General features: G+C 51.0%; 11 protein-coding genes and 1 non-coding gene across 12 annotated transcripts; 7 read left to right on the plus strand and 5 right to left on the minus strand.

The window, feature by feature from the left end:
• Positions 1 to 62: 62 nt before the first annotated feature.
• PMZ80_002910 (uncharacterized protein) lies at positions 63 to 2,366 on the plus strand (the record flags this gene model as incomplete). The annotated part of the gene is made up of 1 exon (XM_064871340.1): positions 63 to 2,366. One exon carries the CDS (start codon positions 63 to 65, stop codon positions 2,364 to 2,366), a length of 2,304 nt encoding a protein of 767 aa, XP_064733793.1.
• Positions 2,367 to 2,821: 455 nt separating this feature from the next.
• On the minus strand, positions 2,822 to 4,173 carry PMZ80_002911 (uncharacterized protein; the record flags this gene model as incomplete). Its single annotated transcript, XM_064871341.1, has 2 exons — positions 2,822 to 4,022; positions 4,169 to 4,173. The coding sequence occupies 2 exons, from the start codon at positions 4,171 to 4,173 to the stop codon at positions 2,822 to 2,824; spliced, it is 1,206 nt and encodes a 401-aa protein (XP_064733794.1).
• A 711-nt stretch (positions 4,174 to 4,884) lies between these two features.
• PMZ80_002912 (uncharacterized protein) lies at positions 4,885 to 5,884 on the minus strand (the record flags this gene model as incomplete). The annotated part of the gene is made up of 3 exons (XM_064871342.1): positions 4,885 to 5,338; positions 5,395 to 5,471; positions 5,522 to 5,884. 3 exons carry the CDS (start codon positions 5,882 to 5,884, stop codon positions 4,885 to 4,887), a joined length of 894 nt encoding a protein of 297 aa, XP_064733795.1.
• Positions 5,885 to 7,694: 1,810 nt separating this feature from the next.
• PMZ80_002913 (uncharacterized protein) lies at positions 7,695 to 8,974 on the plus strand (the record flags this gene model as incomplete). Its single annotated transcript, XM_064871343.1, has 3 exons — positions 7,695 to 7,914; positions 8,315 to 8,515; positions 8,568 to 8,974. The coding sequence occupies 3 exons, from the start codon at positions 7,695 to 7,697 to the stop codon at positions 8,972 to 8,974; spliced, it is 828 nt and encodes a 275-aa protein (XP_064733796.1).
• Positions 8,975 to 10,059: 1,085 nt separating this feature from the next.
• On the plus strand, positions 10,060 to 11,187 carry PMZ80_002914 (uncharacterized protein; the record flags this gene model as incomplete). Its single annotated transcript, XM_064871344.1, has 3 exons — positions 10,060 to 10,762; positions 10,809 to 10,931; positions 10,982 to 11,187. The coding sequence occupies 3 exons, from the start codon at positions 10,060 to 10,062 to the stop codon at positions 11,185 to 11,187; spliced, it is 1,032 nt and encodes a 343-aa protein (XP_064733797.1).
• Positions 11,188 to 11,676: 489 nt separating this feature from the next.
• RPL31B (60S ribosomal protein L31B) lies at positions 11,677 to 12,470 on the plus strand (the record flags this gene model as incomplete). The annotated part of the gene is made up of 3 exons (XM_064871345.1): positions 11,677 to 11,790; positions 12,054 to 12,128; positions 12,258 to 12,470. 3 exons carry the CDS (start codon positions 11,677 to 11,679, stop codon positions 12,468 to 12,470), a joined length of 402 nt encoding a protein of 133 aa, XP_064733798.1.
• Positions 12,471 to 13,367: 897 nt separating this feature from the next.
• PMZ80_002916 (uncharacterized protein) lies at positions 13,368 to 18,059 on the minus strand (the record flags this gene model as incomplete). Its single annotated transcript, XM_064871346.1, has 2 exons — positions 13,368 to 17,517; positions 17,677 to 18,059. 2 exons carry the CDS (start codon positions 18,057 to 18,059, stop codon positions 13,368 to 13,370), a joined length of 4,533 nt encoding a protein of 1,510 aa, XP_064733799.1.
• A 1,002-nt stretch (positions 18,060 to 19,061) lies between these two features.
• On the plus strand, positions 19,062 to 19,850 carry PMZ80_002917 (uncharacterized protein; the record flags this gene model as incomplete). Its single annotated transcript, XM_064871347.1, has 1 exon — positions 19,062 to 19,850. The coding sequence occupies one exon, from the start codon at positions 19,062 to 19,064 to the stop codon at positions 19,848 to 19,850; it is 789 nt and encodes a 262-aa protein (XP_064733800.1).
• Positions 19,851 to 19,998: 148 nt separating this feature from the next.
• On the minus strand, positions 19,999 to 21,081 carry PMZ80_002918 (uncharacterized protein; the record flags this gene model as incomplete). The annotated part of the gene is made up of 1 exon (XM_064871348.1): positions 19,999 to 21,081. The coding sequence occupies one exon, from the start codon at positions 21,079 to 21,081 to the stop codon at positions 19,999 to 20,001; it is 1,083 nt and encodes a 360-aa protein (XP_064733801.1).
• A 1,271-nt stretch (positions 21,082 to 22,352) lies between these two features.
• PMZ80_002919 (uncharacterized protein) lies at positions 22,353 to 24,395 on the plus strand (the record flags this gene model as incomplete). The annotated part of the gene is made up of 1 exon (XM_064871349.1): positions 22,353 to 24,395. One exon carries the CDS (start codon positions 22,353 to 22,355, stop codon positions 24,393 to 24,395), a length of 2,043 nt encoding a protein of 680 aa, XP_064733802.1.
• Positions 24,396 to 25,056: 661 nt separating this feature from the next.
• Positions 25,057 to 25,755, plus strand: PMZ80_002920 (uncharacterized protein; the record flags this gene model as incomplete). Its single annotated transcript, XM_064871350.1, has 1 exon — positions 25,057 to 25,755. One exon carries the CDS (start codon positions 25,057 to 25,059, stop codon positions 25,753 to 25,755), a length of 699 nt encoding a protein of 232 aa, XP_064733803.1.
• A 356-nt stretch (positions 25,756 to 26,111) lies between these two features.
• On the minus strand, positions 26,112 to 26,201 carry PMZ80_002921. The gene has a single exon. It is a non-coding gene; the product is annotated as a tRNA-Ala (tRNA).
• Between the last annotated feature and the right edge of the window lie 370 nt (positions 26,202 to 26,571).

Consider the following 26,571-nt stretch of genomic DNA (forward strand, 5'->3'; position numbering starts at 1 on the left):
ACATTCATTCATTTTTCGTTTCTTGGTAATCACGTCACTCATTTAAAGAAGATGTATGAGCGATGGCAAGCTGGCTGAAGCGCACACAATCCGGTACACAATCAGCGCAAACAACAGGAGTCCCAGGGTTGGCTCCCTTACCCAATCCCACTAATGCAGGTCGCTTCCGAGATCCAAATGCACCCGATGTTCGCCTAGAATGTGAGTCGAAATGCATCTACGAACGTCGACTGCCAGGCAACGCGTACATCACCGCTCATGTTACTCGTCTCCAAGACGGCTTCTATGACAGTCCAAGCACTCATGGGGATGCCATCGACAATGTGCGCTTCTTGGCTGTGAGCTTCGTCTTTCATCCTTCCGAAACCATCAATCGTTTCCAAGCAGCGACAGTATCAATTGAATTGCACGATGACACCGATCAATCCTACACCGATCCTGGAGCGACGTCGCATCGTCTCTCGGCACATGGGGTGCCAGTGCCCAAGCAGAAACCAAAGTTTCTGCGATTTGCACCACATGTTATGTTCGGTGGTGTCAGTCCGGAGACACTGGATTGGAACTTCAACCTCACTGGTTCCCTCGGTGTATCACAGGCACCTGTCAGCGCATCACTTTCCCCATCAGGCGGTGTGAAAGGTGGCTACAAGGTCTACCAGATGATGCGGATTCAAGGGTCAACGCGTACGGTTCGCAGCCACCCCTTTGATGGACCCAGTTATGATGTGGAAGATGGGGAGGTGGTATGGACTATGGAGGAGAACCAGCTCCAACGATCCGGACTACCTCGAGAGATGACTTTCGTCGCGCTCATCACAAAAGGCGACGTCGAAAACGTGGTCTTTGACATCAACATAGAGCCAAGGATAGCCTCAAGGTTCGGCCACTATCCAAAGTTCTGGACCAATCAGATGAAGTACCAGCCATTGCAGAAGGAACATATGGACCTTGACAGAGAACTGGGTCAACGCTTCCTGCCCACCGTACCGGGCCGAGGCTTCAACTTTGCCAATCTTGCGGGCACTTTCAACGATTTTGTCAAGCTACCAGGAACGGTCTACAGCCTGACGGACCAGGCGTTTACCAACCAAGTAGCTGTGAACGATGCAATACATCCTCAGCAGCAGACAGGGGCGCCAAGCAAGGCTCGAAAATCGTTGTCAAGGCGAAGCACAACACAAGCACAGAATGCGCAGCTTCAGCCGCCAGGAAGACCTCAATCCGTGCCACCACAGCAACCGGCCAGCCAGTCAACCATGTCGGCCGAGGAACCGATGGACTACCACATTTACCTCCACAATCCTCGGAGTATAAACCTGCATGCCACACCACCGCCTCCATCGAATTCTGCGCCCCCAGCGCTGCCGTCCATCACAAGCATATCGAATCCATTCCAAGCCACCGACCCAGTACCAAGGCCCCGAACCACAGCCCCAATAGAACGGTCGAATTCTCCAGCAAACACAAAGCTGAAAAGACGAAGCATGACAATAGGCCACAGAGACAGCATGCTCTCGCCCGTCCACTCACAAACTGCCCTGCGCAATCCCAGCACAAGCAGTCGCGGAAGCCACGGCAGCCTCCGCCGATCACGCAGCCGGACAGACCTCCGCAACAGCCCACTAGTCGAAGACTCAAACAGCAGCGACACCAGCAGCTCCCGCGTCTCCAACACGTCCGCTGCAAGGAGAGAAATCATTCCACCATCTGAGCCGTCACCGCTGCCTCACCCAATAATACCGTCGCCGCCTCAAAGTCCAGAAGATGCGATCATCCCAATGACAGCGCCCAGCCCGCCAAGCAGCGCAAACATGCTATCGCCACCGCTACCAAGCTGGCGCGCTGGCACAAGCGGCGAGAAGAGCCTAATCGGTAGCGGAGGCGGCAGTGGAAGTGCCGGAGCTGGTGCAACCGGACGCCAAACCCTCCCCTTCGAACTCAACCGGCCCACCCGACCCTCAAGCAGCAGAAACGACAGCAGCAACAGCAGCCGCAGCGATCGCACGCGCAGACCACCACGCGCGCGTGACAGCCCCAGTCCGCTTAGGACGCGGCGGGAGATAACGCCTAGCCCCGATGGTTCCGATAACGACGACTTCGTCGATATGAGTGGGGGTACGAACTCTGAGACCACGCCGGAAGATGACAGTAAAGCCTCAGGATCGATCGCTAGAGGCACAACGAGGACAGAGCGCGAGATCAGCCCTTATGCTGCGATGGTCAATGGGATTAAGGCTGAGGAGATCGATGAGGCGAAGGGGGATTTGAAGGCGTTGAGGGCGAGGAAGAGGTTTAGTATGCCGGCGCATCATCATTATTCGTATATTACGGGGGCTGATGCGGATAAGGATTGGGAGGAGAGATAGGATGGGGCGGGGATTGTGTTGAACAAAAAATGGGAGATGGAGTTGTGCTGGCGTTGATGTTGGGGTGGTGCCATTCTATGGGCCGGTTATGGTCACTGTTTTCTTATTGTAAAGTACCTTGTTGTAGCTTAAGATACCCCCGGATATGTATACTAGCTCTACAGCAAGACACGTTTCAGGTTTTGACACCTGGTCCATTTTGATATTTGGGTTTCAGAATATGTCTTACTCAATAACTCTGTTTGGCTTGAACCTTTGTAACTGTAGGGCTTGCCCTGCTGATCCTGGAAATGAGTTGAGTTTTCCAGATGCCTCCTGACGCGTCCACAACGGACATGTCGAACCTACGGCTGGGTATATGCCCGGATATGTTCGTTGAAATTCATGCAGGCTAGCTCAAACTACGTCTGTGTCTCGCGAAGCCAGAAAACCATTGCCTTGGCTCTCTAGTAAGGTCAAACACCATGCTCACCCAGATCCATGTCATGATCGTTTGGAAGGGGCCCGTCATACCAATCAATGTACTCTAGGTCGTCTAAGTCGATGTACTCGGGATTGCTATTCTCGTCAAATTGAGTCAGGTCTTCCTGTAGGACATGTCCCATTGACACTACTTCGTAAGCCGGCTCTTCAATGTTCTCATCCAAGTATTGCATGCTCCAACTGGGGTCGCCTCTGTACTTCGGATCTTTGAGCACCTCAGGCACTGTCGGACTGTAGTCCGGCTTAGCAAGATCATAGAACCGTGTTGGTATCTGAACATGCTCCAGAGGGCACGGTCCACCTGCTATGACAAAGAGCTGAACCAGGTCGCGGAGACTCTGCGACTGTTCCCCATCTTCTAATACTACTCCATGGTGTGGGTAGATGTACCAGTTCTGCATGCCGCCATTTGACCAGGACCCATTGAAACACGCAATCTGAAGTCTGAGATTTCGTTGCATCCATTTAAGGATGTCGACAAAGCATGCTCTTGATCCACCTTCTTCTGCTGGCAACAGGACTATCCGACTCAACCTGAGCTCCTCAAGGCTTCTTCCACAGTCCGCAGCTCCGAGGACCTGCTTGAGTTCGGCCGATGTGCAGACCAAGTGGTTGAGGTCGAGGTGTTTTAATGTCCGGCTCCATGTAAGACGAGCTGGCAATGACAAGCCACTCTCTGAGCGAAAGATGGACAGCAAGTACAATCCCATCTCTAAGTTCAACATATCTTTGCTCACCTCAAGGCGGCTGAACCCAGATCTGAACGAGACGACCAATCTTTCCAGGTTTACAGCGTGCATCAACAGGAGCTGTAGATTGAGAGTCATAGGGGTGTCGAAAGGCGCCACAGTACCACCATGAAGCTCGAGGCTACGCAGACCAGATATTGAGTGGCCAAGCTGTCCCGCATTCCTCATGAGACCCTGCTGTCCAAGAAGATCTGGCAAGCTCGTACCTCGTATTTCGAAGTGAGTCATGTTCGATGGCAACTTTTGCGAAGCCACGAGAGCTATCAGAGCGTAAGAATTACCTGTGTACCCGACATAACCCGCGCGAAATCCATTAGCAATTTCGTCGTCGAGGATCGTGTCGTCAAACAGACCAAACATGCGCCCCAGAGCAGCTGTGTAAAACCGGGGTATCACACCAGGTGCACCTCCGAACGGAGATTTGCTGCTTGTTTCGAGCTGAATCAAACGTACGAGCCAGAAGGGCGACTCCTAGACGCGAATGTGCTTCAAGCCACTGAAATGCACAAGAGCTTCTTGTAGCATATTGACCTGGCTGAATTTATCCATGTCATTGTCCGGTAACAGGACTGCATGCTTGAATGTTTGGAACTCGGTGAGTCACTTGTCGTTCTCGGGTGCAAGTCTATTAAATTCAAATCCCGATATCGTAGGATGTAAATTCAGGTCAAGACGGCAGGAGATCAGCTCATCAACGCCTCGGAAAGTAGTGTCGTAGTCGAGCGTTTGGAGTAGCGAGGCGAGGTGAGTCGACTGCGCGATCTTCTGCAGATGCTGGAAGCTCAGACTGTGAGGACAGAGGGTGAAGTTCTCAAAGACATGAGTACGGGCTAAAACTTCCAGATGTTTGCATGTGAGGCGCGACGATTTGAGGTCTTCGTGTCCCAAGTTCTTCTAGACGAGGTCCATCACCTCGCGTGGCAATGTAAAGATAGATACGTGATGATGTGGGCTGCTGAGATCCATTTTCTGTATATCGGTGTCGCACAAATGAATGACAATAGCTTGTGATTGAGTAAAAGGGAATATTTCAGCACCATATAAAGATAGACGAAACCGAGAGATACAGAAGTCTTGTTGTAGTAGCAGATGATACGTACGTAGCAGAAGCGAAGTACGGAATTGATAAGCGGGGGTTGGCAGGCGCACTCACGCGAAGTCACGTGCTCTTTAGCAGATATTTCTGTCAAGCAGGAGCAATCATAAACGTGAGGACATTGACGGCTAAGGAAGACCGATATGGTCCGGAAAGAAGAAGAGAAGAATTTATCAGGTATTTGTCAGTGCTAGATCATGTACTTCTTGATAAAGCTTACAGCCTCCTTCGTGACATCCTTGGGATTCGACGCACTCAAAAAGTGATGACCGTCCTCAATCGTCTCTAGCCTGGCCTCCTTTGAATTCACAAATAACACGATCTCCTCCTGAGCATTTGCAACGCTATACACTTGGTCCGATGTCCCGTGCATCCATAGGACTGGACACGTGATATCAGACAACCGACCGTGCAAACCATCCCGATCTCTGAGATTGATCGCGGACATTCGTGCCCGTTTACGACCAGCATCACCTGTGTAGTGCGACTTCGTATCTGCGCTCATTGATTGAACCAGAGACGAGTCAGCATTCGGTCCGACACCGAGGTTGGCAAGAAGACCAAGGAAGCCATCGTCGAGAGCGAAGTCTGGAGTGGGAGTCGTGCTAGACCAGCCTGAGATGAGGCTGTCACCAATAGGTGCGCTTAGTTATCGTTAGCCACTGATTCAAGGATTGACTGGCAGCGATTATAATCTTACATATCCCAACAACCTAGATCACGGGTCCTCTGAGACTCGTAATCCATTGAGGTTCCTAGAGCTATGATGCCTTGCATCTACAAATCATTAGCGTCGGCGAACATGGCATCCGTACAGAAACACCCACCCGGGAAGGTGCCAGCAGAGCCAATCTCGCAACCACCCAGCCTCCTTGACTTGTGCCCAAAGCAAAGAACTTGTCGACCTTTATGTGGTCGAGCAGCTGCAAGATCATAATGCTGCTATCCCAATAGGTGAACTGCTCAACGCCAGACTTAATTCTTGTGTCGCCATGACCCAAGAGATCGACAGCGATCAGGTTAGCAGCTGATGTTAAGCTTTGCTCCTCAAATTGAGCTTTGTACAAATTCGATGAGTTCATAAACGAATGGGCGAGAACGAGCGTCGGTTTAGCTGCGTCATACTGCGTGGCGCGGTAGGCAACGTTAATGCCTCCGAGGTGAGGCACCTGGGCCGTCTGCGTGCTCATCATGAGATACTGGCTGTCTGGAGATAGTGACTTGATCGGACTGACTCGCAAGTGTTCGAGGTTCTACTTCGTTGCTGGTGAAAAAAGTAGAGTCTTTGGCTCGAACTTTATGATGAAAAGCAACTATCTTGCACAGGCTTGGCATGAAACTTCATCTGCCGACCCTTGAAGTTGATCTTCTGCATCACTCGTGCACGTTCCCACCTATTCACCAAGCGAGGCATCAACGTTATGCAATAGCAGTCTGAGCAGATTCATCACATGTGCTGTCACGATTCCAAGGACCTTTTTGTCTCAGTAGCAGTGGCACTCTCCCGCACGAACAGGAAGATGAACATAAGTATTATACAACTTGTTCCAATTGACCTGACCATACACTATTGGCAGGTACTTGCGGCTCAGCTAAGACTTTGCTTTCCCTACATGGTTGGATTGTCAAGCTTAAAAACACACAAGGCTTCATGAAGGACGACAAATGCAAGACCGGCCGAGCCAGACACAAAGCTTCACCTGCCAGTGCCAGTGCAATGCAAGCACGGGGTGGAGGCGTGCGGAGTGCTTCGGAGGCCAATGCGTGTGGAGCTTATTGAGAAACTCCTCGGCGATTTGTCTTTTGGCAAGCAGCCTTTGCATGTGTGCCTGCCAAGTCCGTTCATAACTGCCGTTGAAGAGCGACGCTCGCACCTGGTCACAATTTAGCGAAACTCCATGAAGCGGTTGACTGCACAGGCGAAAGCAAGACGCTGCGAACTTGATGATTGATCTGCATGCCATGGCGCTATTCGACTGCGCTTTACACATCCCCGAAATCTTGTTCCTGCAAGCTGGGCGATCTCTAGAGCGCTAGCAGGGGAGACATCACCGCTGGGTCGTGTGAAGCGTTAGGACCTATTGAAATCGACAAATCGATTCAAGCAACGCTCAAAACGTAATGGGAATGTGCTTCTTTGTTAGCGAGCCAAGCGAGCTCCATCACAAAGTTTTACCATCAGCACGACCGAGTCGTCGGGAGGACCCCCTGCTGATCTTTGATACTGGCTTTGCCTGGCTCCTCCGCCACCGTTGACATGGGCTCGAACGACTCCAAACTCTGTCGGAACAGTCGCGATAAGTTCTTTCCTAACTGTAAGACAAAGCCAGCCGGGTAAGCTTCATCAGTTTTGCGAGTACGGAGTACTACCATCGATTTTGCGGACTCAGAACCATCACCACAAAGCACACCAACCAGTTAACGATCAAGATCATGGCTACTGACATGATCATCCACAAGCACCATTTGTGCCTGCCAGAGTCCAAAGTCTTACGCGCTAGCCTTGAGCCGACAGATAGGTGCCGTCCCGGCCTTGTGACGTTTTTGCTCAATCGTGCCGTCCTTGCTCCGCCCCAACGCTCTTTTCACCTGTTAGCGTAAAGAGACCGGCCGCTTCTGGCAAGAAGCCTCGAGATATGCAGGTCCATACGTGCCAGGATTGGTTAGTGCACATGCTATGCAGATTGTTACTTACACCGGGCCATCATCTTTGTAGGCCGTTTGCCCGAAGAGAATCCAAAGGCTGCTCTGCTCGGACCTGACGAAAGCCTGAACAAAACATGTATGTTTCACAGCTGGCAGGGGTTGCGTGGTGTCGTTGCACCTCTCAACACCTGCCTTGAGCTTCTACAGTGGCAACGATGATCTGCATCTCCTCACGAGTAACGATATCACTCCCCCTGATCCCGTATATATGTACTGCTGGTTTGCAGCGAAATACCCGAGGAGCCCACCGTCGTGGTTATCTAGCAGAGATACCTTTGAAACCCCGCTCCAACGATGGCGACACCACAGAAATCTGCTTCCCAGATCAACCATGAGCAATCGATGAAATCTGAGCTTTACGGCATCGACATCAGTTTCACTCTTCTAGCAGTCCTCTGCGTGTTCTTGCGCTTTTGGGCTCGATGGCGCTCGACTGGAAGTTATGGATGGGACGATTGGCTGGTCTTGACATCGATGTTCATGGTATGGATCAATTTTGCTCTGAACGCTGTCAGTGAGTATCTCCCACCCCTCGTTGCAACACGATACTGACTGGTCGAGTGATCGAGCATGGCCTTGGTCTCCAAGCAGATACTGTGCCTCTTCCGTCGCTCGTCGCGATCGGCAAGGCGATATATGGTGATGAAATCGTCTATGTGGTCGTGTTGGCAGTGATCAAGATAGCCATTTTGGTCATGTATTGTCGAGTATTCCCACTGCGGCGCTTCAGGATTGCTGCATGGATCCTCGGCATCCTGACAGCAACTTGGTCATTGCTGTTCATCTTCCTTTGTGAGTCTCCTGCTCGCTTGCTTCCGGGCTCATCTGACTCGTTAAAGGCATATTCCAGTGCAGCCCGATCCCGCGTGCCTGGAACCTTACAATACCTGGCACGTGCCTTAACCTTCGAGCAGTCTTTATTGGAAATGCTATACCCAACATCATAACCGACGCAGCAATTCTCGTGATGCCGATCTATCACGTATGGAGGCTGCAGCTTCGAAATGCTCAAAGGATAGCCCTGACTGGTATTTTCATGCTCGGGGCATTTGTGATCGTTGCGAGCATTTACCGGTTCACCACCATTCTGCAGCTGAACCCGATGAATCTTTCGTGTAAGGGACTGGAGTGCCCCGGAACCTCGAAGCGAAGCTAACGCATATATAGATACTTTGAAGAGCCCAACGACTTGGTCCCACGTCGAAGTTTCTGTTGCCCTCATATGCGCCTGCCTGCCCACAATGAAACCTCTCTTGACAGCCTTCTTAGGAGTGTTCGGGCTAAGGGGAACCAGCCAACATGCAACATCCCATAAGATCAGCGGAGCAGGAGGAGGAGAATCGGCAATGCAACAGTCGCACAAGAAGAAACCAAGTAAAGGCTTTAGCAACTTCTCGGTGCTAAATGAAGGTCAAGATGAATGGTCGCCTTCCACAGCGACTAGTTCAAATGATCAATACACGCTTAAGGATATTCAGGTTCAGAGGGACTACGAGCAGACGGTCGTGAACAATCGACTTCCGAAGGATTGGATGGATGAGCACACGAAGAAATCGTGGTACCCTGGAAACTAGTGTATAGGTCAGCTGAGAGCTTGTACACTGTACTTCTAGCCGTATATGAGATAGGATTAGACTTCATAATGCTGAATCAAGTGTCTGATACATGTCATGCTTCTCCGCTAGATGTCGTGCAGACAAGGAGGTCATGGGCCTCACAGGCACATCCAGAAGTTCTCGGTTCACTTTCCATCCTTGCCGCAGCTTTCTGAGCACAAGCCAGCGACGACCAGGCGTTCAGCTCACCATGCTCCTGCTTCTTGTACTTGCAAGCCTATGGCGCACTCCAAACGACCACTTGGTGCAACATCGTGCTTGATCAGGAAGGCTTGATCGAGCAATATCATTTTATTTATTAAACTTTTGTCGATGGCCTGAAGTATCAACCGCATCTCAAGTCCCTAGGTCTGGTACTTATTCTTATGTCAAGCTTAGCATCTGACACATTCTCGTCACCAGTGACGACCTCGTTGCGACGGACACAGTGGCCAACCTCACATGGTTTACGAATCGAGTGTGGTTGTCTGGCTTAATTTCGACAAACGAATTGAGTAGCATTGTCCCAGCCCCCAAGTTTGTGCTCCATGCTTGTCCCATTACAAATCAACCCATGCGCAAGATCTTCAGGCACCCGTTGAAGAACTCCTTACTATCGAAGTTCGAATGCATTACCGATAAGTAACATTCACAAACAATGAGTAGTGAGTGCACATTTCTGACGTGCTCCGCGGTATGCCGGTTACGCTTACGTCATCTGGTTCATGCCGTCAACGCTGAGGACTCCCTCGCACCACGTAATGACAGTATTCAGTGTGGTACGCTAAGCTTGAGATGGACATCATACCGCGATTGACCAGCAGAGAAAATGCTTCAAAAGGTATAGTGAGTCGGCACAAATTCTGACACAAGCTAGCGAACCGTATTGCATTGCTTTACGACAGGACGTGAACAACTAGGCAACTAGCAATGCAACATAAGTACAACTAGGCAACTAGCAATTATCCAACATAAGTACACCTACGACCATCTGAAGTCATCCCCAACACCGATTCTGCATCGACGGTACGTAATTCTCAAGAGGCACTATTGTGTAACGAAATATGTCGAAACAACACAACGCAGTCTACCTGGATGGAAAAGGAAAGGAATTTAGGGTAGGACCTATTGACACGCAAGCTCCAGGCAAGGGACAGGTTCTCATCCGCAACAAGGCGGTAGCGATCAACCCAGTCGACTGGAAAATCCAAGACATCGGCTTCTACATAGACTCGTGGCCCACAGTCCTGGGTGAAGACTTGGCTGGCGAAATTGTCGAGGTCGGCGAGGGAGTCACTCGATTCAAGACAGGTCAAAGAGTGCTTGCTCATTCTAATTTCCTGATCACAAGGAAACTGCAAGATGCTTCGTTCCAAGACCTGGTGCTGGTGCCCGAGGCGGCCGTCTCAGCCATTCCTGACCGCATGAAGTATGAGGATGCCACAGCTCTACCACTTGCAGTTTCCACCGCCGCTGCAGGCTTGTATCAGTCAAAGAAGGAGATCTGTTTGGAGCTTGATCCCCCTAGCACCGACCCCAAGAAATCTGGAAAGACTCTACTTGTCTGGGGAGGTAGCTCCAGTGTTGGTACCGCTGCCATTCAGCTGGCGGTCGCCTCAGGCTTAGATGTTGTCACAACATGCTCGAAGAGGAACTTCGATCTGGTTGAGAAGCTAGGCGCTAAGCCTTTCGATTACAACAGCCCGAGTATTGTCGGAGATCTGGTGGCGGAGCTTCAGAAGGGGTCTTTCGTTGGTGCCTATGATTGTGAGCTGAACTCCCCCTTCTCAATGTTATCTGCTAATATCGTCAGCGATCGGTACTCGTGAGAGCAGTATGCAGGCTGCTCAGGTCGTCGTCCAGTTTGGTGGAGGTATCCTTTCATCGGTTCTTCCTCCACCGGAAGACGTACCTGCGAGTGTGCAAGCTAAGCAAGGTAAGTGACATAAGTGCAACTTGCTTTTATTGTGAGACTGACCCAAACAGTGTTTGCAGTGTCAATATTCTATGGCGAGAATGCTCACGTTGGCAAAGCTGTCTACGAAGACTTCCTACCAAAAGCGTTGGCATCCGGTCAAATCATGCCCGCTCCACCATCCGAGGTTATTGGTCATGGACTTGACGCAATCCAAGAAGCATGCAAGAAACAGAAGGCTGGAGTTTCGGCCAAGAAGATTGTGGTCACTTTGTAGCGGTTGAGCGCAAAAAGGAAAAGTGCTGTAATTTTACCATATGGCCTTGATAGTGGCTACGGCATCCCTCAGGAATGCAAAAGTGTGGTGTGCCAGTCAATATTCGTGCAGCTCTCCAGGATGAGGTGCACAACCACCAACTCGATGATCGAGACCGCTCACCGACCCCCGAAAGCTTCATAATCAGTGTTTTGCCATCTTAAATTCGGGCTCGTTCAACATCCAATGTGGCTCGTCCTTTTGTGCACATAACAATACAAGTTCTCAAGCCTGCACTGCGACGTATCTTCAAGCTAGCCATAGCAGTTGATGCCTTAGAATAGTCTACCTCAAAGCCTTACTTTCTTCCTGCCTGAAGAGACTAGCGTCCTTCCGCCTTGGCACACTTTCGCTGCTTCTCTCCGCCTGCGCAAAGTCGCACCTTTTCTTACAACACCTCATTCCTGTCGGCCAATCCCCTCGTCAAGTTTACAATCCAGTACCGCAAACATGGTCAAGGACAACCCAAAAACGCAGCCTCAGAGCAAGTCTCAGCCCAAGAAGGGTAGATCAGCCATCAGCGATGTCGTCGCCCGAGAATACACAATCCACCTTCACAAGCGGGTATGCCTCAATTCTCCCACCTGAACTCCTACAATTATTCCGCAACTCGCTTGCTATGAGTTGAGTGCGCTCTCCATCCCACAAATCCACCAGAGAGAGAAAGGAAAAAGTCAAGAGCAGGAACATCAGTTTTATGAAGTCCACCCGAATGGCTGGCAAGATCTCACTCGAGACACAATACCTCATCACACACAGACAACACACACCCGATGAGCAGATTCAAAGCAGCATTTAGGACGGAAGACTGATATATACTCGCGCAGGTCCACGGTGTCCAATTCAAGAAGAGAGCTCCACGAGCAATCAAGGAGATTCGAAAGTTCGCTCAGAGTGCTATGGTAAGTCCAGTCCAGTCCCGTCCGAGCGCAGCGAGGACTTGTCCTACTTCATCCTTGCTGCCTCGTCCCATCATATCCGTCCTTGTTGCCCCTCTCTCCCAAGATACACCTCGCTAACGCTCGGTGCAGGGCACATCCGACATCCGCCTCGACCCGCAACTAAACAAAAAAGTCTGGGAATCCGGCATCAAGGGCGTCCCCTACAGACTTCGTGTCCGAATCAGCAGAAAGCGAAACGACGAAGAAGGCGCAAAGGAGAAGCTGTACAGCTATGTGCAGGCTGTGAATGTCAAGGAGAGTGAGGCGAAGGGGTTGCAGACTGTTGTTGTTGAGGATTCGTAGGGGATAAAACGCTACATCTCTGCAATGAAAATCGTGAAGAGGGCGAGGGAGTGGATGATAGAGCTGGGCCAGAGATAGGGTCAGAGCCACGGGGGTGGGAAGCTGAATGACTCAGAAGCAGTCACCGCTACCTACAGGCAGACACTACGGGCTCTTCAAATATCTTCATGCATGGATCGGTGTCCGTCTCGTTGACCGGCTACCATCACTGCGTCTGAGAGATGGTAGGCCGGTATATGAACTACCTGTACCAAGTCATAAGGACCAAGACCGATCAATTTTAACCAATTGATCGCAAAGCACGACAATCAAAATTTCACGTTCAAATCAAGGAACAGTCTCATGAACAATTCTTCGCATTAAAAACTCTACTGTTGTCTTTCTTGTACACAATCCACAAGCGCGGTCCCAACCTTCGTTCTTTCTCTTGCTCTTGCCTCTGTCGCTATACACTTTTTCGTCCCTCCTCGCCATGCATGCCAGACGCCATCGCAATAACCATCCAACCAACCAATCAATCAAGTAATATCAACAACAACATCGAAGCCAATCCGTCGGGTTTAGTAGCAGGTTCTTCCCTATCATCTTCATCTCCCAGCTCGGTAACTGCTCTTCCCATCTCCTTGAAAGTCTCACCCATGCACGGGCACAGCGGAGGCCTCGACTGACTCAACGTCAGTGGGCACTCACGCCGGCCTCGGTGCGTGATGGGACTCATCTCATAATCTGGTATGAGTGGGTGCAGTCGACAGTCCACCCCATGTGACACCACCAACCAACGAGCTCGAACCACCCCATCCCCATCGCTCAAGCCACAAGGGCGAACTCCGGAATGAAACAGCGAGACCACCGATCGATTGTCGGCGCATTCATGCCTGGTGACCTATCACCCCAATCCTAATTTCCCTTATTCCCCTCCATCACCCCCGCCATCTTATCCGCATCCTCCCTCGTCTTAACCTTAACCATCCAAAGCTGCATCGCCCCCTCAACCGCCACAGGAAAGTTGACAGCCCCATTCTTCCCCACCGTCGAACTCGAATACTTCGCCCCACCCAACAACCGCGTATTAAGCAAAACATTAGCACCAGGTTCAGCACGGAACACTATTCTCGCCTTCCCCGTGCTCTTATCCTTGAGTACCTTCGCACTGCCAACACCGATCTTCTTCCATCCAGGTTGAAGTCCTTTCTTCTCCTTGTCGTCCTCCGTTAGGTCACTTTCTTTATACATCCGGCTCAACGCAGCCTTGGATTCATAGAGGACATCTTCGTTCTCCTCGCCGGCGTTAGCGCTCATAAAGCTAGCCTGGGGGTCGTTGTATGTCTCTTCTGTGTCGGTGGTGACGGACTCAGCCTCGGATGTGAGACCGGGACTTGCGTCGCGGCTGCTGAGGCCGGAACTCGCGCCGCCTTTGAGGTGGGATGCTGCGCCTAGGAAGCCGGGTGCTGGTTTGTCGGTTGTTGATGTGGCTGAGTGGCCGAAGTTGAAGCCGAGACTTGTGCCGCCGTTTGTGGCGGATGTGGATGTTGACTGTCCGAAGAGGCCAGCAAATGGCTTTGGTGTTTCCTTTGCGGGTGGAGTGGCGGCTGTAACTTCTACTGCTGGGGCTGTAGTATCTTTTTGTTCGGTTGTTGAGGATCCGAATTTGATTGGTGAGCCGGCTTTCCAGGTGTTATCTGCGCCGGAGCCGAAGCTGCCGAACGATTGTCTTGCACCGAAACTACTCGTTGGCTTCGCGTCTTTCTCTTTTGAGGCGTCACCTGGCTGCGGCGTGCTGGATCTGCTCCCAAACAGGCCCTCACCAGGAACCGGCCCGTCTTTCAGATTCGATCCAAACGAGCTGGTGGCTGTGGCTGGAGTAGGTGTCCAGTTGAAATTCGTCGTTGGCACGAAGTTGCCCTTTGGTTCAGTCGCTGCTGTTGCTTTTGGTGCAGTTGCTGGTGTGATTGGTGAGTATGGAGGCGCTTCTGGTGTGCCTTTGCCGACAGTGCCGAATATACTGACGCCGTTGGATGATTTGTTTGCTGACATTTGCGAGATTGTTGGGGTCTCTTTTCGTGTCGGCGCATCTGCAGGCTCTACACGGCTGAACATACTTTTCTCGTATGGAAGATCAGGAATATCAAGTCCCTTCTCCTCTTGCTCTTCATCGTCAGAATCATCAGCATGATGTTCTTGTAGATCTTCAGGCGCTTGTTCCTTCTCGTCATCACCAGAGTTGCCTGACTCGCCACTACCACTGTCCTGATCACCATCACTCTCGATAGAAATGGCTGCTTCTTTCGAGTTGCCAGCAGTAGTTGCGGCAGCCGGCGACACGCTCCGCTCTATGGATTTCGCAGGTGGCCCACCGAATGCGAATGGCGAATTAGACCTACTCGAGGAAGCAGATGCCACGAAGCCCGGCACAGCTAGGCTCTTGGCAGCAGCCTCGATCTTTGCTTTCTTGGCTCGCTGTTCTTCTTCGTATTTCTTGTTCCATGCCTCTTCATCGTCTTCATCAGAATCGAACTCTTCAGCTTTGCGCTTCTCTTTTGCCTCTTGCTCGAATTTCTTGGAGTTAGCGGCAGCAGCTTGGGCGAATGCGTTTGAGAAGTTTGCACCTCCGCCGAATTTAGGCACTTCAAATTTCGGTAATTGAGGGGCGGCTGATTTTGGTGGTGATGAAGGTGGTGTAGTCGATTTAGCTGGAGCCGAAGAGCCGCCAAAGGAGAAGGTAGATGTGGCAGACGTAGTAGTGGGGGTGAAGGCAGGTGTGGCAGACATAGTAGTGGGAGTGCTTGTCGCACCCGGAATCATACTCTTGAACAAGTTGGAGGTCGTGGGGTCAGATGCTGCTTTTGATGGTGAGAAAGTAGCAGGTGGCTTGGGGCTGGCAACAGACCCAAACAAGTTGCTTGGTGTTGAAGCAGGCTTTGGATGTTGCATAATACCAAAGGTTGATGCAGGTGCTGGCTCATGTCTTGACTTCTTGTTCTGATCAGCAGCATCTTGCATATCATCAACATCGATTGTCTTTCTCTTTGTGCCTGCGACAGGGTTCAACTTTTCTCTGTTCTGTCCCGGTAGACCAATCGCGCCAGTAGCTTCTCGGTGGTCAAGGTAATTTTGAACAAGGTTCAGGAAGTCATGTGTGTCGGGATCACATCTTGCGACCATCTCCTTGAACCGTCTGTTCAAGCCTTTCAACCGCCAATTCTCATCGTATAGCTTGTATTTGTCCGCACTAAGGAACCGTGGTATTTGTGGAGGTCCTTCTGTTGAGACTGCACGATTCGAGATCTCTGGTGGCGCGGTCGACTTCTCAGGTAGCTTCGGCTGTACGGGTGCTGAAGGGCCTGAAGATGTTCTGCTTTCAAACGATACCCCAGCTGACTTCGCCATCGATGATGGTGTGGAGGAGCCAGTAAAGAGCTTCTTCTTCTCTGGTGCTGCCGAGTCGTCGAACGTTCTTTTCGTAGCAGCCGACTTATCCTGCTCTTCATTGCGCTGGCCAAGTTTGAATGGAGTCGAACCAGCGTTCGAGCTCAAGTTTGCAGGCTTCGAAGCCAACATCGAAGTAGATGGTATCCCTCCTGTCGTGCAGCTATCCTCGCTTGCTTCTTCAGCTGGTTTGTTCAAGTTGAATAGATTGTTGGACCTCTCAGACGAAGTATCAGCTTTAGGTGAGAATAGACCTCCACTTGATTGGTTTGATTGCGAGAAGTTGAAACTGGAGCTTGATTCTTTCGGCTTTTCGATCTGTGATGATGGATCTGCTGCCTTCGGCGAGAACAGATTATTCGAGGTGGTTGGTGTCTCTGCGGGCTTTGAAGGTGACCCAAAGTTGAACAGTGGTTTTGAAGTGCTTGGCGTGCTTTCACTTTGTGACTTGCTGCCAAACAAACTTGCGAACGGGTTTTTCGGACCTGCATCTTCACTTTGCTGATTGTCACCGGCCTTGTTTTGCTCCCCTACAGACTTCGACTCCTCCGTTGGCTTTGGGGTCTCGTCCGCGGGTGACATGCGACTAAATAGTGAACCAGATGCAGATGATGGCTCCGCTGGTTTTGAGTTCGAGCCAAATAGACTGTTGCTAGCCGGCGCTGATGATGTTGCACCTGCCGTCTGCCCAAACATAAACCCTGACTGCTTAGGCGGTGCGCTAGCTGGCTCAGCCTGTGATGTGGTGCTCGCAGGCTGACCGAAGGAAAACGCAGGTTTTGATGGAGTGGTCTCTGGCAGCGACTCTGCTGATCTGCCAAAGCTCCAGGCAGGCTTTGCAGGCTCAGTCGCAGGCGCAGCATCAGAGGCTGGCTTGCCAAATGACGAGGTCTGACCAAATCCAAAGGATGGTGTAGTCTTAGCTGTAGTTTCTTCTGGTTTCGAGCCAGGTGTAGCGCTGGCCTCTCCAAACTTGAAGGTGGGCGCAGGAGCTGGAGTAGAAGATGGAGTACTAGTCGATGTGCCGCCGAAGCTGAAGGATGGAGCGCTCGTTGTAGTCGATTGACTGAACAGTGTAGGCGCAGAAGACTGAGTAGTCGTCTGTCCGAAGCTGAAGCCATTGGTTTGTGGTTGTGATGCTGCTGTCTGCCCAAAGAGACTAGTACTTGAGCCCTGCTCTTGCGTCTTCTGCTGACCGAACTGAAAACCACCTGTACTCGGCTGGGATGACTGAGGAGCCGGCTGGCCAAAGTTGAAGCTGAAGCCGTTTGTCGAGGGGACCGATGTGCTAGCACCAAACACGTTGGTGGTCTTGTTTGCTTGGGGGCTCGTTTCCATCATCGCGTCGTTCGATGGTGTTGAAGTTGCACCATTGACTCCTCCATTCAGACTCGCGAAGGGATTCGATACGGGCTGTGCATTGTTGGTGGATGCGCCAAAGGTGAAAGAAGACGAGCCCGGCGCAGAGAAATTGAATGATTGCTGTTGAGGAGGAGGGAAGGAGGAGGAGGTGTTCGCAGCACCTGGGAACGAGAAGGGGGATGATTGTGCTTGTTGACCGAAGCCGCCGGTCGATGTCGGTGTCGTCGATCGACCGAGACGGGACTTTGGTTGCGCGATCCTATTGAAGACGTTGCGTTAGTGATCGGGTACTGACAGTGACCATGTGTGCAGCACAAAGCCGCGCTTGACGAGACTCCTGCGCTGCATTTTTTGTTTGCTGCTCGGGATGGTATGGATATGGATATGCAGACTGGGGATTCTTGGGACTTTTACTTACTTGCGACGCGCCTGCTGTGCGGCTGTAGACATGGTTGGCTTGTCTTCTCCTGCACCGTTGTTCTTGATGGTGCCGTGATCCTTGGTGATATATTCTTCGGCGCCTCGCTTGGGCATGTTCTTACGGGAACTCGAGTCCGAGCCTGAGGTTGAGGCTAAGCCTGTGTTGACTCTCTTTCCTCCTCCACCTTGTCGATCTGGCTCATAGCCGAATGAATCGGTAATCGGTGTTGACGGAGATGGCGATGGGTATTTATTGTTATTGTTATTGTTTGAGGGTGTAGCCCATTTCGATGATCCAAGACCTTGGGGTTGTTTCTTCGCGGGTGAAGGCGTGTGTGATGGAGGGTCTGCACCTGCACCGTAACCGTTGCGGCGAGCCATGACTGCCAACTCAGCCAAAACTTTCTATGGAGTTCGTCCAATTGAGGCTTAGCGTGATCTCGAGAAGCACAAATGCCCGATGCCGAGATGCTGTCTTGTTTCTTGTTGATATTTCGACTTGAAGAAGGCGCTCGAGTCACAACGTCAGATGTGTACAAGGTAATGGACGTGGCAGTGGACTTGGATGTTTTCTTCGATCGTCGAGTCGGATGTTTTTCAGATAATATTGGCTGTGGTTGATACTCGAGAAAGGCGTACTTTATACTGCGAGACGACGACAACGAGGACGTAGGACAACTATTTATTCTCTTCGATGACTCCCAAAGACATCACTTACTGCCATAGCAACAGCAGAGTGCAAGTTGTTGCAAACGCTCATTACAACATGTCTATCGTCGGTGCAAAATCTCACTCGGGCACTCACACTCTACGAGAGCTGGAGTCAGTAGGTGCAATGCTACGGCAATGCACCTCCAAGCCATCAGTACTCACATCATGCCATAACGTCCTGGGCAACGCAGCTTCGTGTTTATGTTCATGAAGCCTGCCAAACCGACTGTACTTGTGCTAGTAGTGACCACAATTTCCGGTAGGCTCTATTCAAGGCCTTTGCAAACATCAGCACCAGCACCAAATACACGGAGATTCGCAGACCCAAGCAGATCAAGTAAAATGTCTGAACAGCCCGTCGCTCGACCGAGTGAGGTAGTAGCATAATTCTTGTCTATAACACTAATGCTTCGAAGTGCTTGTATACGATCAAGCATAAACATAAAATCGGTCGAGTTGCTCGGCCGAGCAAAGAACGCCTGACACTCTGCTTGTCAGAAATCATGTAAGCTAACCCAACTAAGGCAGTTCTGTAGAGTCTATCCATCGCTCAGTCAGAATACGAGTGCTTCAGTGAACAAGAAGACTGGTGCTATAAAGCAACACTCATCCTCAGTAATACCAGCATTAACCCAGAGTCGACAGGCAACCTCACCACAAACTTGCATTACAATGGCTACGCCCAACCCATCAAACACCACCTTCATCCTCATCCCCGGCTCCTTCTCAACCCCCTCAGAATACGACAAAGTCGACGCCCTCCTCCAAAAGCAGAACCACCCCACCAAACACGTCGAGCTCCTCTCCGTTAACGACGGCACCCGCATCCCCCCCGCCACAACAGAACAAGACACAGCCCACATCCGCGCCGCCATCCTCTCAGTCCTAGACGACCAGCATCACAACGCAATCCTATGCCTCCACTCCTACAGCGGCGTCCCCGGCAGTTCCGCCCTCCAAGGTCTCAGCAAGAAAGACCGCCTCGAAGCAGGCAAAGACACTGCGGTCCTTGGCATCGTATACATCGGTTCTTTCCTGCCCGCAGTCGGCCAATCACTTCGAAGTATCCTTGGTGAGGAGATGCCCGAGCCCTATAAGACGGGGTTCCCAGGTGAATACTTCCCTGCCATTCCAGTCGATTTTGCGCCGTTTGTTTTCAATGATGTGGAGGATCAGGCTGAGGTTGCGAAGTATCATGGTATTATGACAAGACATAGCTCGGATAGTTATGGTGGGGAGTGTACTTATGCTGCGTGGAAGGATATCGAGAGTGTGCAGATTATTCCGGAGAGGGATGTGATTTTGCCGGTTGGTGCGCAGGAGGCTATGTATGAGACGGCTGTGAGGGATGGTGGGAAGGTGAAGAGGGTGTTTATGGAGGGTGTTGGGCATTGTGTTAATGTTAGTCGGCCTCAGCTTGTTGTTGATGAGTTGGTGGGGTTGTTGGAGGCTGCGTCCTAGGTAGGGCAGCCACGAAGGTGTTGATCTTGTCGTGTTGAATGTCAAGTGAGCTCGTTAACACGGTAGCTGAAATATCGTGGTGCTACAATACCGTTGCAGACCTGTTGTATGGGGTCCTCCCAGACTGCGCTCCTGAATGAGTCCATCGCTATCCTTCAATTTGTCGCTTTCTCTTCTTGGTTGACCTCAGCGCCGCGTCCTTCTCCTGCTGCATTTCCCTCATGGCACTGTCCCAAGTGTGACGGAATTCTACCGGATGAAACACGACTTTCCAATTCGCATTTGTACCATTGAGGATCATTTGCTCAGGATGATCACTCCGCCTGTACATTCGTCTCGAGTTGAAGGCATCGGCAATCTCGGAGGCATCCGTAAAACACGTGACCCGCGGATGGTGAAGGTAACAGCGAGAGACAGCTCCTCCCTTGTAGTATCTGACACAGTCCTCACAATGGTCTTTGCAGAGTATTTCTCCGTTCGTGATATTCGCCCACAGCTCTTTCGGAACACCCCAGATGGTTATCTCCGTGTCGTGAGCGACGAAACGAGGAGTTGTTAAGAAGTATCGCCGCTCTGTCGAACCCTCTAGCAATATCCGGTCCATAACTTCCACAATTCTGAATGCGCCTTTGATCATCGCCACTTCAAATTTGTAGGTGCCGTGCATTAGAAGTCCTGTACCTGGAGTGAATGATGTCGGTCGCACCATAAGCTGCAACCGTATGCTTGTTAAGTGCCTGGCCAACTCGTTGTAGTTGTTCAAAACCATTATCAGGTTGCGGATATCGCCAGCTGCGTCAACCAGACTGGAAACGTGTTGCCGACTCCAGTGATCTTGGAGGTCCAGAGTCCACCCCAAAGAGATATGGCGGAGTGTCTGTACTCGATGTGATGGCATGTAGGCAAGATAATTGTTCGCGAACTCTAGTGGTTTGGCGAAGTGGAAGACGTGACTGTCTGCGAGTATCGGATAGTATTCGTTCCGAATCTGCTGGCAGACCTGACCAAGGCTCAGGTGTGATAGAGGTCGATTGCAACGGACTGCGTTTCGTTGTACCTTTGAATGTCCTGTTTTCTTCCGTCTCTCGGTTTTTCCTTTCTTCGTGGTTGCAACAGTATTGCTTTGATCGACAGTTGTATAGGATTCTGGATATGGTGGGTAGTAGCACATAAGGTAGATCATCTGTCGGAGCTCGAGTGGGAGCCGCAAGAAGCCAGGAAGTGTTGCCATGATTATGCCGGACCCAGATTTGATAGTCTCATCCAGTGTGACAGTCGCTCAACAGCCCGAAACTATCTTTTGCGCTTTTCTGGGTGATTAACATCTCTTAACAAGCGACGATAATATAAGTTGATTACGGCTGCCTGGACAGTGCAAAGGCATCGGTGAATTCACTTTCATAGTCTGGCAGGTTCTGGTCACTTGCTCTTGCTCCGTTGAATTCACCACACGCCTTGATCACGACGCGGTCCAAGTCGTCTGTCGTAGCTACTGCTTGAGACGAGACCCCAGCAGGTTCGTCGAACCTTTGAGCATACCGTAGATCTGCCTACAGCATCCCGCTTGTTGCTGTATGAAGAAGATCAGTTTCGCGTGTGACCATGACCTTGAGGGCAGCTCTCTGCATCAAGGTGAATTGAGGAGAACCTCAAGGCGCCTGTAAGGACAAAGCGCCAGTCCGCGCAGGGTGTGCGTGTATTGATGGTCTGTAGTATTCCATCATTGCGCTGCCGCTCTAACAACAGGTGTTATCGTTTCGCCGAGTGTACGTTCTGCGGTGATTGTCAAGAATGTCCTTCATATTAGGACGACTCTAAGCTAGTGGTGATCGAGACTGCTGAATCATCACAACACCCTGGACACTGTGCATCCTCCGTGCCCTCCCCATAACCCATATGAGCTTGGTGTCCTCGTACCCCTGTGTCAATTGACCAGTATCAGCTGCAAGCCACAGGTGAGAAGAAGCAAACTAAAGCTTGTCAACGCTTTAATGCCGCCACAGCTGGCCCCAAACCTGGCTAATGTTTTTACTGTTCGCCTATTGGCTCGTGTATGTCATCTGTTGAGGATAGCCGAAACATCCACTAAGTTGACGTCTGACTAAGAGATGAGCTTGCGCTTTTGCCATGCCTTTGCGGGCGTCGCAGCTTCCGAAGTAGTGAGTGCGTATGCTATATCATCATCGCAGTAAATTGAGTAGGATTCAGATTCAACAAAGCAAAAATGAGCCGTTCAACCCGCATAATACCTCAGTAGTCCATACGCTCGTACTTGTATAGTCTCATGCTTCATTGACCAATTCTACTCTAGGTATCTCTTCGGCTCACATAGCGATATTATGCTTCACTCTCATATTTGAACCTTTGCCTGGTATAAGGACCAGCACAGCAGGACTTGCTACGAAGCAGCGTTGCTGTTTGACATATAACGATCCCAGCATATCCGCAGAAACACATCTTGTGTCTGGAAGTCCCTCGAACCCAAGGTTCGACGCCTCTAGGATGTCTTACGATCCACGAAATGCCGCAAACATAGAGAGAATGAACGTGGTGGATAGAGACATGGTGGAAGCCGAGAGGGAGGCATCGAGAGTCTACAAACCGGTAACCCACGAACCGATAACGCGCAAATCGAAAAACGTTCGAAGAGGCACCAACGAATCGAGACTGTCGACCGTCTCCTCCTCTTCTTCAGAATCGAGTGCGGGAATGAGCAGGATAGCCACAGCTGCAAGTGCCGGTAGGATCGACACAAGGGCAACAAGAACAAGAACGCATCCACTCGAAGATCACCGGACCGAAACACACAGGTTACAGCAGGTTGCGACGGTTGGTGGTACAAGGACTAGGTCGTACGATAAGCCGCTGCCGAACTTTGGTGGTGGAAAGGCATATCCTCCAGATTTACCTCCGTACGAAGACTACGTTGTCGAATATGATGGTCCCGACGATCCGTTACATCCTCAAAACTGGACCTTTAAGAAGAAGATAGCCATGGCTGTCATTCTAGCCTATACCTCCCTCTGTTCCACCTTCACTTCTTCGCTATTCTCCGCTTCGACGAGAGCATTCGCGTCGTATTGGGGTATCAGTGTAGAAGTTGCTACACTTGGCACGTCTCTGTATGTGCTTGGCTATGCCTTCGGTCCGCTTGTTTGGGGGCCTTTCTCTGAGTTGAAAGGCCGGAAACTGCCCATCGTCATTGGCATGTTCGGCTTTACCGTCTTCAACTTCGGTACGGCCACAGCATTCAACTTGCAGACCTTCTACATCTGCCGCTTCTTCACTGGTGTCTTTGGTTCGTGTCCGTTGGCTGTTGTCGCAGCTGCTTTCTCAGACATATTCGACAATACTCAACGAGGTCCCGCGATCGTTGTCTTCTCGGCTACCGTTTTCCTGGGTCCCATGTTGGCTCCATTTATTGGAGGCTTCATTCAACTTTCAGGCGCTGGCTGGAGATGGAATATATACCTACCAGGCTTGATGGGCGCACTCGCAACCATCCTGAATGTGTTCTTACTTACAGAATCGTATCCGCCGATTGTCCTGGTCAGCAAAGCTGCAGAACTTCGAAGGCGGACCAGAAATTGGGGTATTCATGCAAAGCAGGAGGAAGTCGAAGTTGATCTCAAAGAACTTGTCACGAAGAACTTGAGTCGTCCCCTTCGTCTTCTTTTCACTGAGCCAGTCGTTCTCGCTTTGACAGTCTATATGTCCTTCATCTACGGCCTTCTCTACCTTTTCCTTACAGCTTACCCACTAGTGTTTCAAGGAGTCCATGGTATGAACGCTGGCGTTGGCGGTCTGCCATTCTTCGGCATGATGGTTGGAATTGTTTTGGTGGCTAGCTACATTGTCTGGGACTCAAGAAACTACAACAAGAAGCTAGCCGCGAATGGTGGCATTCCCATTCCTGAATGGCGTCTGCCGCCGGTCATCATTGGTGGCGTTCTGTTCTCACTTGGTCTCTTCTGGTTCGGCTGGACAGGCTACACTAAATCCATCCACTGGATAGTCCCGACTTTATCTGGTCTGTTCACCGGCTTCGGTCTGCTCGCAATCTTCATCTGCTGCTTCAACTACCTCGTCGACACATACCTCATGTTTGCTGCTTCGGTAATCGCAGGCAACACTTTCCTTCGATCAATTGCAGCAGCTGGCTTCCCGCTTTTCGCACGACAAATGTTCAATGGCTTGGGTATTCAGTACGCAGGCACTCTGCTCGGCGGCTTCTCCGCTCTGCTCGTTCCAATACCAGTTCTCTTCTACCTCTACGGTCGAAAACTCAGGGAGAAGTCCAAGTTTGCTCCCACCATGAAGAGCAAGCCCCAAGAAGAGGAGACGAGCGGCAGTGACGATGACGACGAGCACTCTTTCGTTGCACTCGCAGCTTCGAGGTCACGAGCGCACACAGGACCTAGCACGACACGTCAAAGGACAAACGTCAGCAACGCCAATCGTGATGTGGAAAAAGAGGCAGAGGCACCTACCGCCAATGGTAATGGTCCATCAATGGCTGATGGGGCAGCGGAGAAGAAGGAGTAGCACTGTCGTTCTTTCCCAGGAGGATGTCCAATCAGTCCGAGGTTTGCATTATGCAAGAAAGTGGTTTGCGAGGCGCTCAAAAGGAAGGACATTCACGATGAATGGTGGGAGTCGAAGCTTAAGGAAAGAGGCGAACTGATTCAGGAGAAGGATATAGAGCATCTGAAACTACCCGGCGGTGTCTCTTAAGCTTATTTCTGATGTGTACAGATCAAAATCAATTTCAGCGCTAATAAAGCGTTTGTCGATCACCGTCTGCTTCAATAAAATGCAGACTATGTCAACAAAGCAATTACCCATTGCCAGATCTACGATTGTCACTTGGTCGGAATCATTGTTTGGTTTCTACAGATTTGCCTTGCTATGACTGATTGCTGTCAGCGCCCCGAGCTACTGAATATGCATCCTCTTCCAAGAATCGTTCTATCGCATTATTTCGCCAGCTTTTGCACAGGTATTATCCCCTAAGACGAAGTGACAGATTAAGATGTTTCAAGGACAGCCACGAAAGCCACGATACCAGGCTGATGACTTCGTTCACGCCTCTCCTACCCCGGTACCCGATTCACAGGGCTCAACCCATCCCGCACAAACAAACCCCTCCAGCTATGGCAGCTCACACGTCCGCTCGTCCTCACAGTCATCATCAACTTCAAACACCATGCTCAAGTCAAAGCAACGACCACCAGTCACCCAGCCCGAACCCTTCTCAACAGGCCTCACACTCGCGCCAACCACTCTGCACCAAGTCAAAGCAGTTAAGGAGTCAACCTCAGACCAAACGCCCCATGAATACACCCTTGAGCTCGCCCGCCCAGCAGAAACAGACTTCACACTCACGGAATCCCAGCTTATCTCCGCTGCTCCTTTCCGCATCGGCCAGATCGTTGCCCAAGCGTCTGACATGAAGACGAAACGAACGCTGTATAAGGTTACAGCTCGGTATATCAGGGACACGATGAAGGTTGAAAGTGGAAAGCCAGCTACGGCACATAACAAGATGCTCTCCGACAGCAGTATCGATGACCCTGCGCTTTTCTCATCACTGCCGCCGGTTTGGTCAGGAACAACTGCTACCATGACGCAACCCCGACCACCTCTCAGCCGCACTGGCGCCGGCCACGGCACCAAATTGAGCTACGGTCCAACTTCGTACAAGGAGTTTCCGAATATGAAGGACGTGAGGGAGCAGGATCCGCAGTTGGCACAAAGGGCTCAGCCACCGCATGGTGGACAGCGGTTTGTGAGTATGCTGCGTGTCATGAACGATTTTGGCGAGGAACTTGGGTTTGAAGCGGGTCAGATGGTTGCGGCGAGTGAGTTTGAGGTTGAGCAGATGTGGAGGGATCCGCCGTTTTGATTCAAGATGCTGAGATGGGATCTTGGCTAAAGACCTGGCAGTTGGGGTTTCGAAAGGGTGCTGAGAAGTCCTGCTTCATTTGGTGCTCGTGGTATCATGTGCCATGCATGATGAATGCTAGGTACCTGTATTGATCCTGATGAGCATGGATTTGAGCTCGAATAGCACAATTGGTTTCTTTTCATTCATTGTTGCTCAAGTTTTGGGCAGGCGCACTTTCTCAGATCGTGATCGGGCGTGCAGTCATGTGCCAGCCTATCCAGAAGTGAAGGTGGATCCCTATCCTTCGCACTTGCCCTGCCTGCCTACAACGCGCACAAAAACCATCGACACACCCAAACACAAAAAGAAAATTGTCCCCAAGGACGGATTCGAACCGCCGATCTCTTCACCAGGCTCTTTCGAGACTGCTGATGAAACGTCATAAACCACTAGACCACCTGAGGTGTTAATCTGTCGGGCCCAGTAATCTGTCTGACCGTAGCGCGGCCGCAGCTACTGGGCCCGACAGATTAACGGTGACAAATTTTGGTCCTGGGGTATAAGTACATACGTACGTACCTTTTGATGAAATGGTGCGCCACAGTGGGCGTTTCCATAGAAGGTGGATCGGGTGAAGGTTCACATCAATCGCTTGCTGTCACCTCATGTGCTGTTCCGCCGTTGACTTACCAACGATCATCGCAATCAATCAACGTAACGACTCTCGCCAACACCATGTCCAACGCAGCACGTTTGTTTTTCCTCCAACGCGTTACCCATCACGAACAACGACACCAACATCCCCGATTGTCCCTGAACGCCTACCGTGTTCGT

This window comes from Knufia obscura (assembly GCF_036327395.1).
Source record: "Knufia obscura strain CCFEE 5817 isolate CBS 148926 chromosome Unknown scaffold_2, whole genome shotgun sequence".
In the NCBI taxonomy this organism is placed as follows: Eukaryota; Fungi; Ascomycota; class Eurotiomycetes; order Chaetothyriales; family Trichomeriaceae; genus Knufia; species Knufia obscura.